This window comes from Canis lupus, chromosome 2 (assembly GCF_003254725.2).
Source record: "Canis lupus dingo isolate Sandy chromosome 2, ASM325472v2, whole genome shotgun sequence".
NCBI classification, from domain to species: domain Eukaryota; kingdom Metazoa; phylum Chordata; class Mammalia; order Carnivora; family Canidae; genus Canis; species Canis lupus.
Window position 1 is genome coordinate 53,031,677 of NC_064244.1, and position 16,853 is coordinate 53,048,529.

Below are 16,853 nucleotides of genomic sequence, written 5' to 3' on the forward strand. Positions count from 1 at the left end.
ACACAGAGATTGAGAGAGAGGCAGAGACACAGGAGGAGGGAGAAGCCAGCTCCATGCCAGGAGCCCGACACGGGACTTGATCCCGGGACCCCAGGATTGCGCCCTGGGCCAAAGGCAGGCGCCAAACCGCTGAGCCACCCAGGGATCCCCCTTTTTATTTTTATACAGAATATAAGTATTACCACTTGCTTGTGTGTTTTTATTTTTTTATTTTTATTTTTTTAAGATTTTATTTATTTATTCATGAGAGACACAGGCAGAGGGAGAAGCAGGCTCCATGCAGGGAGCCCAACGTGGGACTCGATCCCGGGGCTCCAGGATCATGTCCTTGGCCGAAGGCAAGCGCTAAACCGCTGAGCCACCCAGGGATCCCCCTGTTTCTTATTTTAAGGAAAGAAAGATGAAAAACTCTGATTTATCATTAGTCTTAAGGTTTTTTTTAAGGGATCATCTTCATTTTCTTCTATAATCAGCTGAGGAGATAGCCACCCATTTAGTCAGGTTTATTTATTCTTTAGCCGTTGAAGCATTTAAGATGACAGTTTTTACTCTAGATACTTAATGATACTGTATACACTATACTTGAGAATGTTTTGCTTTCTCATGGAGAAAGAAAGCCTAAATATAAATCTCTAGACTATCCATCTAGTAGTCCTGCAACACAATTTTAATAAGTTTTACTGATAACTGAACAATTCATTCAATATGGCAGGGATATGACAACCGTGGTTGTAAAGTAGCTGGTCTTGTAAGTCAGGAGCTATGATCCTTCACCCACTGCTCAATCCACTTCAGTATCTGATTGATGTTATCTTCTAGATCTTCTGGTTTATTACTGGGCAGCTGATGTACTATTTCTTCTTTGTAGGATGCTAATGCTTCCTCATAAAGAACTTGAAAAATTTCACACTGAATATTGTCTTTTAGTTTCTTCTCATTATAACCCCTGGAAGGCAATGAGAAGGTAAGAAAACAAAAAGCAAACTGAATGACATTAACTAGAATTTTAGGAACACACTAGAAACTGGACACATTTAAATACATGAAAAATCATGCAAAAATACTTCTTGTAGTCTATTTACCTCGAGAAGACGACTGGCAGCTGTATGAGTGACTTTTTTGGCAAGAGGGTTAACTAAGGTCCAGTGTTTACAGTTATCTTAATTTGCCCCCCACAATTTGTCGTCCACTCGATTAGCAAACATACCTACCCACCTCGTCAGATATTGAGCTATGAGATAAATATGTCTACAGCTGTGGTCCTAGATTTCAAAAGAATTAGAGTAGTTAAAATATAGATAAAATAACTAGATGGCATATAAAAATGAAATATTTGGGACACCTGGGTGGCTCAGTGGTCAAGCGCCTGCCTTTGGCCCAGGGCGTGATCCTGGAGTTCGGGATCGAGTCCCACATCGGTATCCCTGCAGGGAGCCCGCTTCTCCCTCTGCCTGTGTCTCTGCCTCTCTCTGTCTCTCATGAATAAATACGTAAAATCTTAAAAAAAAAAAAAAAAAAGAATCATGGGAGGCGACTGGCTGGGTCAGTTGATAGAACATGTGACTCTTGATCTTCGGGCTGTAAATCTGAGCCCCACATTGGGTGGAGAGATTACTTAAAAATAAAATCTCTAAAAAAAAAAAAGGCATATTTATGATAGGAATGCTATATATTAATTGGGTACTTGGTCATACAGATACATGTATCTACGCTTTCCCAATTCCAAAGATATTAAAAAATTAACACATGATCTTTACGCAGATATATTAAGCAACTAATTAGCTAATGAAAAAGATAAAAAAATATTCAAATTCAACTTTTGACAAGATTAAAATGAATTACTTAAAAGGTGATTAACTTTATGAAAACATAACCACAATGAGAGAAAACTTTTGCACATCATGTATCTGATAAGAGATTTGCATCTGAAATACAAAAAACTTATAACTTAATTAAAAAGGAAGAATAACCCAATTAAAAATTGGGCAAAGGATCTGAAGGGCTCTTTCTCCCAAGAACACATATAAAAATGGATAATACGCATATGAAAAAATGCTCAACATCATTAGTGAACAAGGAAAAGCAAATAAAAACCACAATGAGATACTACTTCATATCCACTGGGATGGCTACTATCAAAAAGACAAAACAGTGAGTGTTCACAAAGATGTGGAAATAAGAGTCTTCATACATTGCTCTTGGGAAGGTGAATTGGTACAGCCACTTGGAAACACAGTCTAACAGTTCCTCCAAAGGTTAAACATGGAGTTACAGTAACACCCAGCAGTCCTATTCTTAAATTCCATATCCAAGAAAAATGAACATATTATGCCCATACAAAACCAGAGGCATGGATGTTCATAGCAGTATTATTTATAACAGCCAAAAAAGGAAATTCAGACATCTATAATCTGATAAATGGATAAATAAAATATGGCATATCCATACAACGGAATATTATTTGGCAAAAAAAAAAAAAAACCAATGAGATACTGATATGTGCTGAACCCTGAAACATGCTAAATAAAAGAAGCCACGAAAGACCACATATTGGAAGATTTCATTTATATCAAATGTCCAGAACAGGGAAATCCACAGAAATAGGTAAATTAGCAGTTGCCTAGGACTGAGGGAATGGGGATATATGAGGGATTTTGCTAATGGGTATGGGTTTTTTGGGAGGAGGGGGACAGTGAGCTTTTTCTAACATTGGTTGTAATGATGGATGCATAATTCTGTGAATATACTTAAAACCATTGATTCGTATACTTCAAATGGAATTGTATGTATGTGAACTTATCTAAATAAAGCTGTTTTTTTAAAGGTGATTATTTGTAACTTTTTCAGTGGCTAAAAACAACAAACCCTAGCAAAAACAAACAAACAAAAAAACCCCAAAAAAACCCTAGCGCACTCATAGTTTTTTCAGACCCTAGTCAGTCTTGGCTATTTACATAAAACAATAATTTTAATATTTTATTTTTAAGTAATCTCTACATTCAAAGTGGGGGTCAAACTTACAACCCCAAGATCGAGTTGCATGCTCTACCAACTGAGCCAGGTGCCTCAAAACAGTAATTTTTCTAAAAGATTGTATTTACTTATTTGAGGGAGAGAGAGAGAGAATGAGGGGGGGATGGACAGAGGGAGAAGAAGAAGCAGACTCCCCACTGAGCAGGGAGCTGCATGTGGGACTTGATCCCAGGACCTCAAGATCACAGCCTGAGCCAAAGTCAGATGCTTAACTGACTGAAGCACCCAGGTGCCCTCCAAAATAATAATTGCTAATAAAAACTTTGAATTGCCTTGAGAAAAGGAATGTGTACCATTACGGTCTCTGTTAGTTCTCATTTAAAATACTTTTAATGGAAAAAAAATAAAATAAATAAAAAATAAAATAAAATATAAAATAAAATAAAATATTAAAATAAAATAAATAAAATACTTTTAATGGCTTTTCACTGCTGAAAGATTAAAGTTTTAGGTATAGCTCCAACGTTCCCTGTATATTTGCTGCCACACTCCTTGCTGCAAGGATTTTGCAAATATCCCATGCAGTGATGGCTAGTCCAAGCTGATTACCACCAGTGAGACCTACAAATTCTACACCTGGACTTAGAGGCAAACTTTTAGAGCTTTCCTTCTGAGACTGCCTTATAAGTCCCTCTAGAATCTCCATCTTACCCAGCTTGAATCAAAACACAGTGGAAAAATGTTTCCCATAAAAATATCTCTTTTTTGGTTATTCTGGATTAAGTCTGATGCTCTCGTGGAGGGACCAACTCAAATATATTTTAAAGGTTGTGGAATGTTGACATGTCATGTCTGTTTTTCATAAGCTCCCCTATTCACGTTGTGGGGATGATATGAGAGGTTAACGTTCACTCAGGAGTCAGAGTATGTTATTGGCTTCGCTGTTTTCCCAGCAAGGTTTTACACTGAGGAAAGAGCGCGATTAAACAGGGTTGCTGTAGGGACGCCTGGGTGGCTCAGTGGTTGAATGTCTGCCTTCGGCTCAGGATGTAACCCCAGGGTTCTGGGATCCCCCACAGGGAGCTGCTTCTCCCTCTGCCTGTGTCTCTGCCTCTCTCTCTCTGTGTCTCTCATGAATAAATAAAATCTTAAAAAAATATAGGGTTGCTCTATAGTATATTTTACTGAATCAAACTGTCAACTGCACTATTCATGTACCCAGTTATAAACTACTGCCTGTGTGTGTGTGTGTGTGTTTTAAATATTTTGTTTATTTACTCATGAGAGACACAGAGAGAGAGGCAGAGACACAGGCAGAGGGAGAAGCAGGCTCCATGCAGGGAGCCCGATGTGGGACTTGATCCCGGGACCCTGGGGTCACGCCCTGGGCTAAAGGTGGTGCCAAACCGCCGAGCCACCCAGGCTGCCCCTTGCCTGTGTTTTACACACACATCTTTTTCTCAAGAATTCAAAACCTTGGTACCATACAGACTTGGTTATATAACAAGACACAGAGAGCCAAACTTTCAAACAGAATCCTTGATCATGGTGGTACTAGCCAATTTCAGGAATCTGAATAAAGGTTTATATCATACTTTACAAATTCAGTGTTTTTCCTTTCTTACCTTGTTTCTAGTCTTTTGTACAGTACACTGTTATCTGCTTGCAGCACAAAAACTATATGGAACCAGCGTTCAGGGAAGAAATCACAACCATGGTAATCAACAATAACTCCACCTTCACTCATTTGGTTTTCTAATTCATCAACTACCTGTAAGAAAGGGGAAAAAAGAATGCTTAAAAAAAATGTCAACCTTCCTATTAAATTTTAAGTATACTTTATAGGGGCACCTGGGTGGCTCAGTTGGTTAAGCATCCAACTTTTGATTTTGGCTCAAGTAATGATCTCAGGGTTGTGAGATCAAGCCCTAGGTTTGGCTCTGTGCTGAACATGGAGTCTGCTTAAGATTCTCTCTCTCCCTCTCCTTCTGCTCCTGTCCCCCCGACCCCAACTCGTGCTCACTCTCTCCCCTTTAGAAACAAACAAGAGAAGTGTACCTTATTTTTTTAAAATTGTACTTACTCTGTCTTCATCTAAAATGGGGCAATCATACTCTTCATCGTAGCCATCATATAATTGCCCTAAAAGAGATTTACATTGGCTTACTAAAGTATTATTTACTAAGTAACTTTCAGAAGTCTTCAATCAATTTTAAACTCTAGGGAAAGAAATACATCAATTACTCTTTTATTTTTTTTTAAGATTTTATTTGTTCATGAGAGACACAGAAAGAGAGAGGCAGAGACACAGGTGGAGGGAGAAACAGGCTCCATGCAGGGAGCCCAACGTGGGACTCGATCCCAGGTCTCCAGGATCAGGCCCTGGGCTGAAGGCAGCGCTAAACCACTGAGCCACCCAGACTGCCCCAAATACCCTTTTAGAGACTGAGGAGGGCGCTAACATGAGAGCTATCACCTGGAGACCACATATAAAGAGCCCTGGTGGCGCAGCGGTTTACCGCCGCCTACAGCCTGGGGTGTGATCCTGGGGACCCTGGATCCAGTCCCACATGAGGCTCCCTGCATGGAGCCTGCTTCTCCCTCTGCCTGTTCCTCTGCCCCTCTCTCTCTCTGTCTCTATGAATAAATAAATAAAATTTTTAAAAAGTGCGATTCTGATAAATTTGAATTTTATCTAGAAGGAAATTGAATAGCAATCTATCTTTTACCAATTTTAGCTATCAAAATATCAAATTTATAGTATCAAATTTGTAAGGCTAAGGAGATGGAACTGAGTAAAAGCAACAACAGATTCTAGATTCTAAAAATGAACCTTCTGTCACAGAAGTCACATCTTCATAAGGTCTGGGTAAGGAGAGTCAAAATCTAGGTGTTCCTGAACAGTATTGTTACTTCTAGATTTCCAGTATCCCCAAAACCCACAGGTTAAATAAACATCTTACTTCAGGAGGCAAAACAAGAATAATGGGCAGTTATAAAGAAGGCAGATTTAAATCTCACATTAGAATTTTCCAACAGGGATACCTGGGTGGCTCAGTGGTTTAGCATCTGCCTTTGGCTCAGGGAGTGATTTTGGGTCCTGGGATCGAGTCCCGTATCGGGGTCCCTACAGGGAGCCTGCTTCTCCCTCTGCATGTGTCATCTCTGCCTCTCTGTGTCTCTCGTGAATAAATAAATAAAATTTTAAAAAAGAATTTTCCAACTAATCGAAACTGGCTTTCAAAGGAAGTCTTGCGGGCAGCCCAGGTGGCTCAGTGGCTTAGCGCCACCTTTAGCCCAGGGCCTGATCCTGGAGACCCAGGATCGAGTCCTGCGTCGGGCTCCCTGCATGGAGCCTGCTTCTCCCTCTGCCTGTGTTTCTGCCTCTCTCTGGGTCTCTCATGAATAAATAAATAAAATCTTAAAAAAAAGACAAAAAAAAGTCTTATTTTAGAAGGTGGGACACAGGGGCACCTAGGTGGCTCAGTTGTTTGAGCGTCTACCTTTTGCTCAGGTCCTGATCTCAGGGTCCAGCCCTGGGTCAAGCCCCACATCCAGCTCCCCGGGCTCCCTGTTCAGCAGGGAATCTGCTTGCTCTCTTCCTTTGCTCCTCCCTTCCACCCCTGCTTGTGCTCTCTCAAATAAATAAATCTTACAAAAAAAAAAAAAAAAGGGTGAGACATAATCCAACTCTAACCTGAATCTCTAAGATACATGCAGTAAGGCAGGCTTAGACCATCCTTTTAGCCATCTTTAAGAGCATGCTGTGGTCTTCCCACATCTTTCCCTTTGATATTTTGGCGAAAGTTAGGGGTGCCTAGGTGGCTCAGCTGGTTCAGCATCTGACTCTTGATTTTGGTTCGGGTCATGATCTCAGGGTTGCTCAGCAGAGTCAGCTCAAGATTCTCTGTCTCTCCTGGTCCCACCCGCCTTTATGCACATGCACACATTTTCTATCTCTAAAATAAATAAATGAATAAAATCTTAAAAATATTTTGGTGAAGGTTGAAATTAGGTTAAAATGAGTATGAAAAAAAAGGGAAAAAAATAAAAATAAAAATAAAATGAGTATGAATTCTAAAGTGACTCATGGGTAGTCCTGAGGACTGGTGGGAGGCACAGAGCAGCTGCAACTCTTTGTCCTGCCTGGAGGGTCTATGGACTGATTCTGGGCACACAAGCCACCTCCAGGCACCTTAGTCTGGCCTTTGCTTCCTAGATTATTGCTCTACTACCAGAAACTCTAGCTAAAACTGAACTGTCTTCATATTGGGAAAACTGGCTAACAGTTTAGAAAACTGTACCTATAAAGTAGGTAGATCAAAGAGCTAATTTTTTTAATTCCAAAGAAAACTTAGTGGAAAATTGAATCTTCATTTTTTTTTAGTTTCTTTTCTTTTTCTTTAAATTTTTATTTATTTATGATAGTCACACAGAGAGAGAGAGAGAGAGAGAGAGGCAGAGAGAGAAGCAGGCTCCATGCACCGGGAGAGAGAGAAGCAGGCTCCATGCACCGGGAGCCCGACGTGGGATTCAATCCCGGGTCTCCAGGATCGCGCCCTGGGCAAAAGGCAGGCGCCAAACCGCTGCGCCACCCAGGGATCCCCGAAAATTTAATCTTTAAAGGAATGATTCATTTGAGTCTGTGAATGACTGAATAAAATACATAAAATGTTAAATCTCTGTTCAATGAAAAAATATACCAAGAAAAATAACAGAAATTTTTGTAGTAGGACAAGATACTGAAACGTAGATTATATACTGACCTTCAAAACCCAGATAAAAATATGTAACTTAAAAAATAAGAGTTCACACAGGATGGAAAAGATATCTAGTAAACATACCATGAAAAATGTTGGACTTCCCCAGCTATTAAAGAGAAGCAAATTAAAATGAGCCTTTTTATGCCGGTTGCATTAATTACACAGTACACTGAAAATGTATTTTTAAGATAATTATAAAAAGAAAAACATTGTACTCATTCAGAGTTTCTCTACCATTTAACTTCTCACCTAAAAAAATTTTAAGTGATGAAGTGATAAAAAGCAATCAATAGGGAAATACTTAAATCTCAGTTTTCTAATTGGATGAAATATTATGTAATTAAAGTTAAGGAAATAAATATTAGTATTATGTAGCATAGACTAGATTGCACATGAGAAGTGCTTATGACACAAAAGGTAAAACAAAAAGCAGAATTCAAAGTTGTATGCCATAGGACCAAGGATTAGAAGAAAAACAAAAGGAAATGAATTAGGATTTGAAGTACTTTTTCTGTGTATTGTTTTTACAATGCCACAAAACCCAATACCTACTGCTGATTCTGTACTACGTTGGAATCCCTTTGTTCCTTCATATTTTAAACCCTTGACTCTCAAGACTAGTGAAATCATTAAAAATCTATGCTGTCGAGAATAAGACAGCTACTGCAATATTAACTTAGAATTAAAGTTTTTATACTGCAATGCTGAAATGCAGTATTTCTTAAATCATGTTAATGTAGTTGAATAATGTAATCCAAGCTTTCAAACATTCATTTAAAAAACACTTATCAAATACCATGTACAAGTGTCTGTAGACGTAGTAAGGATTTACTACTGCTCATTATGACCAAGGAGGCAAACAGTCTTTCCCTCAAAGAGTTTACAATAAAATGAAAAAGGAGAGATTAGATCAGTAACCTGGAAATTATACTAGGATAACATTTTAATGTTATGATTCATCATGTTATAAAAGCAAAAGCATGGACACCTATTATGTGGGAACATAAATATGGAATATTAGAGGAGGCTTCCTGGAGGAAGTGACTTTTAAGGGGAGACCAGAGCAGTTACCGGGGGAAAAAAGGTAGAGAAGACTATTTCCAACAGAGAAAAAAGATACGCAAAGCCAGAGAGGGTGGGGAAAAGTCTTTTAGACTAGTTAGAAAATAGGTGATAAAGGGTCAGGTTAATTGAAGCCAGATCAAAAAGGGCCTTTAAGGTTGCAGAGTTAGACTTTATTCTAAGGCAAAATAAAATCATTAAAGCAGATTAAGCATGAAATGACATTATCAATTACAAATATTTAAAAATAGTTTTGGTTTCTCTGCAGAAAATGAGTTGAAAGAAGGCCAGTCAGGAAGCAGGAATACCAGATCGTGGCTACTGCAGAATTTTAGGTGACTGATTATTACCATCTGTACCACAATGAGTGGAGAACTGGATTGTCAACTTCATTTCAAATTTCCCCAAAAAAGGGAAAAACGTATGTTACTTTAGAAAGTTTCAGTTGAAAGTGAAATGTAGAGTTGTATATGTATAGAGTCCTAATTTTAAAAAGATGAAAAGGCTTGAATTGATTAAATGACCAAAAGCTTAGAAAATTAAATCTATTTTCTAAACAAAGTTTTATGTTTATTTAAAGAGACCTTAGTTGTAGAAGAAAAATTGATTGTGGGACCAGAGTTAAATGGTAAGTTCTGGGCAGCCTGGCTGGCTCAGTGGTTTAGCGCTGCCTTCAGCCCAGGGTGTGATCCTGGAGAACTGGGATCAAGTCTCACATCAGACTCCCTGCGTCCCTGTGTGGAGCCTGCTTCTCCCTCTGCCTGTGTCTCTGCCCCCTCTCTCTCTCTCTCTCTCTCTGTCTGTCTCATGAATAAATAAATAAAATCTTAAAAAAAAAGGTAAGTTCTTAACTCGAAGATCTTTCCTGCTGTTGTTAGTCAAGCTATAAAAATCATTACATTTTCTTTAACTGCAATCCAAGAATTTATAAACTCACATAAAAGCTGTTAATGATATTGGGATGCTAGCTATTTTGATGCTGTTGCCACTACTTAAAACATTTTCAGATTTCTTACATTATACAATATTTTTTAAAGATTCTATTTGAGAGAGTGAGCGAGCTGAGAGCAGGAGCAGGGATGGGACAGGGGCCAAGGGAGAGGGAGAAGCAGACTCCCTGCTGAGCAGGGAGCCTGATGCGGGGCTCCATCTCAGGACGCCAGGGTTATGACCTGAGCCGAAGGCAGACTCTTAACCGAATGAGCCATCCAGGAGCTCCCCCCATGCCTACCATGGGACCTGAACTCACAATCCTGAGATGTGAGTATGCTCTGTTCACTGAGCTAGCCAGGTGCCCTCAGATTTCTTACTTTGGAAACATATTTACCACATTTACCTCAATCCAAGTTTTTATCTATAATGCAATTACCACAAGAAGTTAGTGGATTTAGAAGTTCTCAGTGCTTTGCTATCTGACCTTTTATTGTTTAGAGAAAAGCACAATGAATTCTACTTAGAAAAGTGAGCACTAAAGATGAGACATTTGAGTTGGGCCTTTTATGTATTTTTTAAATTTCTTAAAAGACTTTATTTATTTATATATTTGAGAGGGAGAGAGAAAGTGGAGAGGAGCAAGGGGAGGAGGGGCAGAGGGAGAAGCAGACTCCCAGCTGAGCAGGGAGTCCAATGCGAGACTGATTCCAGGACCTGGAGATCATGACCTGAGTCACCCAGGCGCCCTAGTTGGGGCAAGTTGGGGCCTTTTAGAGTTGTATATATACTAAATAAGGAAAAGCATCTATAGGTAAAGGGAATAGTACATATAACGACATGGAGATCAGTTCCCTTGGCTGAGGAACAGTAAGTGCGCTGTGCATAGACTGAAAGGGACCTCAGGGACTGGCTGCAGGGAAAGCTGAAGGTAAACTATGACCAGTTCATCAGCTATGTCATTATAGAGGATGAACTTTATCAGAAAAAAGTTCAAGTCTTGTTTATTCCTTCTCCTTTTTTAAAAAGGATATAATGAGGAGGGAAGGAATAGTTACTGAAGAGTGTAAGACTCAGCAGAAATGGGCTTGAAGATGGAATGGGGTACCATAGCAATTTTTCAGGCAAACCATCAAGATTTTCAGGGCAAGTGCATCTGTGTAGCGTTAGAATGCGTTTCTATGTGTGGGGAACAGGAATCAAAAGTGGGCAGGTAAGTATATGCTTCTTTTTCAGCCTATTAGTCTGGCAACTACCAAGGTAGTTGCCTTTAGTGGGTGTCTAGAAACTAGCCTCTTTTAAAAGGGAGTGACTAGTCTAGAGTGAAAGAGATTACTAAAGGGAACGGCAAAATCACAACACAGCTGGCGTGAAGTCAGAAGGAGGTACAGGGTGGGAGGGAGAGGATCACATGCAGACTGGGAGACAACAGCTACTGGAAAGGGTAGTTTCAAAGCCTTCCAAGGAAGGTAAAAAATTAGATAAAGACGAGGTTAGAGTGGGGCTGGCAAACTTTTTCTGTTAAAACGCCAGACAGTAAATACTTCAGGCTTTGTGGGCTAGTCTTCAGCTCACGTGGTTCCTATAAAAAACAGCAGCAGCTTGCCAACTTCTGGGGTAGAAAAAGATCACAAATTTAAGTGTTGAGGGCTCAGCTATGGTTTACAACCAGTTTCCAATGGATCCAAAGTTAATGTGATACTTTGTCTAGACCTGTGGGACTCCTGGGGTTTACCCACAGGGGCTGAAAACTGATAAACATGTGTAAGGAAAATTAAGGGTGTTGTTGCTAAGTGATTACATATGGGAAAGGCTATCAAGTGAGGAAGAATCTGAGACTGGAATAACAAAGGTAAAAAAAGCATTCTTAGCCACACCATATCAGGATTCCCAATATTATTGAACTAAATTCCCCACCTAATTTTTCCTGCCTTGGTTCCAAATGGCCTAAGAATGGTCTCTTACAAATAATACAGCAATTCAACAGGATTACTAGACTGGCAATAAACTCCATTTGGATAGATTTAAAACGAGGGTGGTTTTTGTTTTTGGTCTTTTTTTTTTTTTTTCTTTTAAAGATTTTATTTATTTATTCATAGAGACATAGCTAGGGAGAGAGAGAGAGAGGCAGAGACACAGGCAGAGGGAGAAGCAGGCACCATGCAGGGAGCCTGATGTGGGACTTGAGCCCGGGTCTCCAGGATCACGCCCTGGGCTGCAGGCGGCTGCCCTGGTCTTGTTTCTTTATACCAGGGTGTCCCAATCTCACTACTACTGACATTTTGAGCTTGGTAATTCTTTTATGGGAGTGGAGGATATTCTATGAATTGTAGGATGTTCAAAAGAATCCCTGGCCTCCACCCCAGTCTGACTATCAAGCCTCCAGAAATTGCCAAATATCCCCTGAAGGGCAAAATCACACCTGAGAGCCACTGCCTTATAGATGATTACATGGTTTCCCTTAAAATATATCACTATTTTTTTTTAAGATTTTATTTATTTATTCATGAGAGATACAAGGAGAGAGGCAGAGACATAGGCAGAGGGAGAAGCAGGCTCCATACAGGGAGCCTATGTGGAGCCTGATGTGGGACTCAATCCCAGAACCCCAGGATCATACCCTGGGCCGAAGGCGGATGTTCAACCACTGAGCCACCCAGGCATCCCAAAATATATCACTATTTGAGAAAAACGAGGACAGGTGTCTCAGTGTATTTTCTTTTTTTTTCTCAGTGTATTTTCTAATTAAGATTTTATTTTGGAATGTTCTATGGTTAAATTTTCAGATATATTCAAGTGGCATCCGTGAACAAAACCAGCCTGGTACATTATGAAAAACCTTATAAAGAACCACATCTAACACATATTAAGTCAGGCAGAAATCTTTCATATGGTATTGTTAAGGGGGGAACCCCAACTTTTCCTTTAAGGCTTAGATTCTAACTCATTAAATAATTTCAATAAAATCTAGAGAATGTTGGGTGCCTCCGTGGCTCAGTTGGTTAAGCATCTGCCTTCAGCTGGGTCACGATCCCCCTTTCATCGGGCTCCCTGCTTCTCCCTCTCCCTCTGCCCCTCCTCCCACTAGTACCCAGGCTTGCTCTCACATGGATAAATAAAATCTTTAAAAAAAATAAATGCTTTAAAAATACAGAGGACACCTGGGACTATACACCCTAAGGTGTACACACTGGCTAAAACAGTGTTGAGTACATGTATGAAAGGAACCAAACGTCTAGGGTTACTGTTCCTCTCAGTACTACTCATGATAGATTATACCAACTTCATTAAGTTTAGAAATGGTAAATTCAGGGGGTAAGATAAACAGGGAAGCTGAAATTGACAACTCTGTGACTCTGAAATCACTTGTGAAAGACGGAGTTCAACAGACAAAGGAAGAAAACCAGATTTTATACAGGTATAAAACGGAGACTGACTAGCCATGTAAAACAGCAAAAAAAACCCTAAATTTTAACTATACTTAAATACCAGACCTGGACTAAAAATACGAGCATGATACTATCAAATACATGAAAAAGCCAAGATGTACAAAAATAACCTGCAAAATGGGATAATGGGAAAAAAATTTTTAAGTTTTAAAATGGGGACATACTGGGAGGCATGAAGAGTCCTTAAATATAACCAGAGATAAATAGGACCTAGGAAGAAACTGAGTAACTGAAGAGAAATCCAAACAAATGAAGTGGACTCTCCAAAAAAGACACGGTTAAACTTCAGCAATCTCAATGAGGCCCTAAGAGTGATTTATACACCAGGGATGATACTGTGATCTAAATATCTGAAGGTACTAGAAGTACCGCTCTAGTGTTTATGAATAGACCACAACTTAAGTTGTCGTCACTGCTATTCCTGCTGGTGACACGTAAGAGAACTGCTTCTAAAAACATAACTGCCAAAGTACCAACGACCAAACTGATGAACAACAATTTTATTTTTCACACTTAAAGGCTAATGAATAACCATTACTAATCCTATTAAAGAAAACCCAACATCTCAATAGGAAAGGATAACTATATTTACTCATTAAATACCATTTAAGTTTTCTACAACACAACTTCAAAATACCCAGCATGCACGTTTAATCTCAGTACAATGGATTTAAGACCAAGTTTACAGGTTACAGCATCAAGGCTAGATTACAAATTATCATAGTCATCATCGTCATCATCATCGTCATCATCATCATCTTCTCGTTTTCTTTTCAATGCATTTGATGATTCATTGGAAGTATTTTGTGATGACACCATGTTTGTAGTGATAAGAATGTTTTTGGACCCAATTAATGATGGATTAATCAGAACATTCTGAACTGCGGATGTGGCAGGAATTGATGCTTTTACAGTTGGGGACTGTGATGTGGGCATCTGTACTGTAAACCTCTGCCCTGTGAGGGACATGGGAGTCCCTACTTTAGTTGACACTGACATGGTTTGTGGGGTTGGTGTACCAAGAGTGGGAGTACTTGGTCGGCTAGTAACAGAACCAACACTTAACCGTGGAACTGTTATTCTTCCCGCAGAAGTTGATGCCTTTTTTTGTAAAGACTTAAGTCTATAGTTTGGAGCCGTCAAGCAATATCTATCAGGTGGCAGCCTGGGGCCTGAATATGGCTTGATTAATGGCAAAGGAGTTTGATTTCTTTGCCTTGCAATATCCAATAAAAAATCTCTTGGGGGAGGAGAGGTAAAAGACTGATCAGCACGACACTGAATGGCAAGCCGCACATCGTCTGCATCAACAGTAGCCTTCTTAGCATGGCTTGAATAAATTTTTGCATCATCTAGGATTGTGGTCACATATCGGAACGCAAACTCCAACATCTGATTTATAACTCTTGGTTCATATTCTGTAATCCCCATATCCTTCAGGATTTGTGCCATCATCTGTGCATCTTTCGGCATGCTCTTGGGAGAAGCCATCTTGCCAGACTCCATGATATCTGTTGATCAGACTTTAGATCATTTGAAAAAAATACGTACATTAGATCAAACCTGAAATAGTTACTGTAGTAGCAACTGTCAGGAACTTTAAAAATTTTAAATACTGTTAAATTTTTGAAAATATATTTAAAATTTCTTAATGTCAAATCTTTTTAATGAGGCACACATCGAAGTTACCTTTACTTATTGAATTTCTATTCTGTACAAATCACAGAATAAAAAAAAAAAAACTAAAGACACAAATAAGGAGGTGACAAAAGAGCAGTGGAAAACTGGGTAAAATAAATAAAAACATTTATCACTGTAGAATAATGTGCAGTTGTGGTGGGCATGCAACTATCTAATCTGAAAAGAAACTGCAGAAATGTCATGTCGTACTGAGCTCCAAGTAACCTGTCCTTCCAGTGATATCTCTACTCATTGTCTCCACAGGTAGGCTTTGTACCATGCAAACCTTTATGTGTCTGCCCACCTCAAAAACATTCTCCCCAAGTCCCGTCCGTCTCTTTTAAGGAAGCCTTCCCAATTACTACCATTCAGAAAAACTCCTGGCCAATAGGGTGGGGCAGGATGAGGGATCAAGTTCAACATCACTGGGACAGAGTACCACACACTTTATTATTTTCTCTTTCCAGGGATCCCAACGGAGTATGGATTCCTTAACGGCACTCTATCTCAGCTTTTCTTTTCTTTCTTTTTTTTTTTTTAAGATTTTATTTATTTATTCATGAGAGACACAGAGAGAGGCAAAGACATAGGCAGAGGGAGAACCAGGCTCCATGCAGGGAGCCCGACGTGGGACTCGATCCCGGGACTCCAGGATCATGCCCTGGGCCACAGGCAAGCAAACTGCTGGGCCACCCGATCTGCCCTGTCTCGGCTTCTTGTGTCCCCTCACAAGGACAGCACCAAACACTCTACCATTGACTCTTGTTTGAAAAAAACCAACACCAAAGTATCCCTTACCTTCTTGAGCTAAATCACCCACATTAATGTATTTCAATCCTGATCTCGATGCAAGTTCTTTGCCTAGTGTGGTTTTTCCAACCCCCGGGGTACCTGTAAGACAAGCCACAGGACACTACTTACTGGTCGTGAAACATGCTCCTTAGACTTTACCGACCCATCTCCCCTTTTTAAGGTCTTAAGAAAAAAAAAAAGAAAAAAAAAACACTGAAATGAAAAATGTCCCAATTAATCCTCTGTGAACTAATACACTCTGCGGTCTTATCAAACGGCTCAAAAACCTGCCGCCTAACAGGATCTCACCGAGTGTCAAATGGTTTAGCACGAGGGGGGCCTGGGTGACTCGGATACCGACTTGCAGACCCGCCCGCCCCGAAACAGATTCTCCCAGAATCCCAGCTATCTCAAACTAATATCGTTTATTTGCTTTACTTTTTTTTTTTTTTTAGTTAAGAACTTATTCATAGAAAAAAACGTAACCAGTATGGAAGACAGCTATCGCCCCGGGAACTTCACAGTCGGAAAGCTTCCGATGCCAGCTCAACACACGAACACGCTGAAGATAATCGCCCTACGTTCATAAATATCCGAATCCTCTGACCCAAAAGCGACCGTCGGATACAAAGGGAAATGCAAAACGGCCCGGGAAGGCCTAAGGGAAGGCGCCGAGAACTAAGAGACCGGCCAAGGGTCGGCCCGGGCCTTACGTCATCTCGGCAAAAAAAAAAAAAAAAAAATTTACAAACAAAAACCAGAGTAGGTAAGATCCGGGAGTGTCCAGAAAGGGGACCCGGGCCGGTCCGCGCCCCCGAGCGGCCTGGAGCCGCGGAACCCCCGCCCCCACCCCCGCCCCGCAGCGGCCGGAGGACCGCCCAGCACCCCGGGACCCAGCACCGATCGGCACCCCCGGGGCGCCCCCCGCCTGCCCCCCCGCCTGCCCCGCCGCCCCACGGCACGCGGCGCCCGCCGCCTGCCTCGCCTGCCCGCCCCCCGCCAGCCCCCCGCGCGCCTGACCGGTGAGCAGGATGTTCGGGAGCAACATGGTCCTCGGCGCGCTGGCTCCGGCCGCCCGCGGCTGACGCACGGCACGCACAGCGGGAGGGGCCGGAAGGGGCGGGCTGCGGCGCGCGCCCGCGGCCCACGGCTCTTCACCGCCTCGCGCGGCGCTCGCGGCCCCCGCCCGCCGCCCGTGCCCGAG

General features: G+C 40.9%; 2 protein-coding genes across 2 annotated transcripts; both read right to left on the bottom strand.

The window, feature by feature from the left end:
* Positions 1-189: 189 nt before the first annotated feature.
* On the bottom strand, positions 190-16,795 carry AK6 (adenylate kinase 6). The gene is made up of 5 exons (XM_025447610.3): positions 16,670-16,795; positions 15,656-15,748; positions 5,057-5,115; positions 4,599-4,744; positions 190-946 (listed from the first exon to the last, which is right to left on the bottom strand). The coding sequence occupies exons 1-5, from the start codon at positions 16,695-16,697 to the stop codon at positions 754-756; spliced, it is 519 nt and encodes a 172-aa protein (XP_025303395.1). The 5' UTR covers positions 16,698-16,795; the 3' UTR covers positions 190-753.
* Positions 13,663-16,719, bottom strand: TAF9 (TATA-box binding protein associated factor 9). Its single transcript, XM_025447608.3, has 3 exons — positions 16,670-16,719; positions 15,656-15,748; positions 13,663-14,700 (listed from the first exon to the last, which is right to left on the bottom strand). The coding sequence occupies exon 3, from the start codon at positions 14,681-14,683 to the stop codon at positions 13,886-13,888; it is 798 nt and encodes a 265-aa protein (XP_025303393.1). The 5' UTR covers positions 14,684-14,700; positions 15,656-15,748; positions 16,670-16,719; the 3' UTR covers positions 13,663-13,885.
* Positions 16,796-16,853: the final 58 nt, after the last annotated feature.

What these genes read in the sequence shown, in the direction of transcription:
- AK6 (XM_025447610.3), bottom strand. Translation starts at nt 16,697, where the DNA reads ATGTTGCTCCCGAACATCCTGCTCACCG. An exon ending in GGGTGATTTAGCTCAAGAAG is followed by an intron (nt 5,116 to 15,655) that starts GTAAGGGATACT and finishes AATCTCTTTTAG; the next exon opens with GGCAATTATATGATGGCTAC. An exon ending in TACAAAAGACTAGAAACAAG is followed by an intron (nt 947 to 4,598) that starts GTAAGAAAGGAA and finishes ATTGCCTTCCAG; the next exon opens with GGGTTATAATGAGAAGAAAC.
- TAF9 (XM_025447608.3), bottom strand. Translation starts at nt 14,683, where the DNA reads ATGGAGTCTGGCAAGATGGCTTCTCCCAAGAGCATGCCGAAAGATGCA.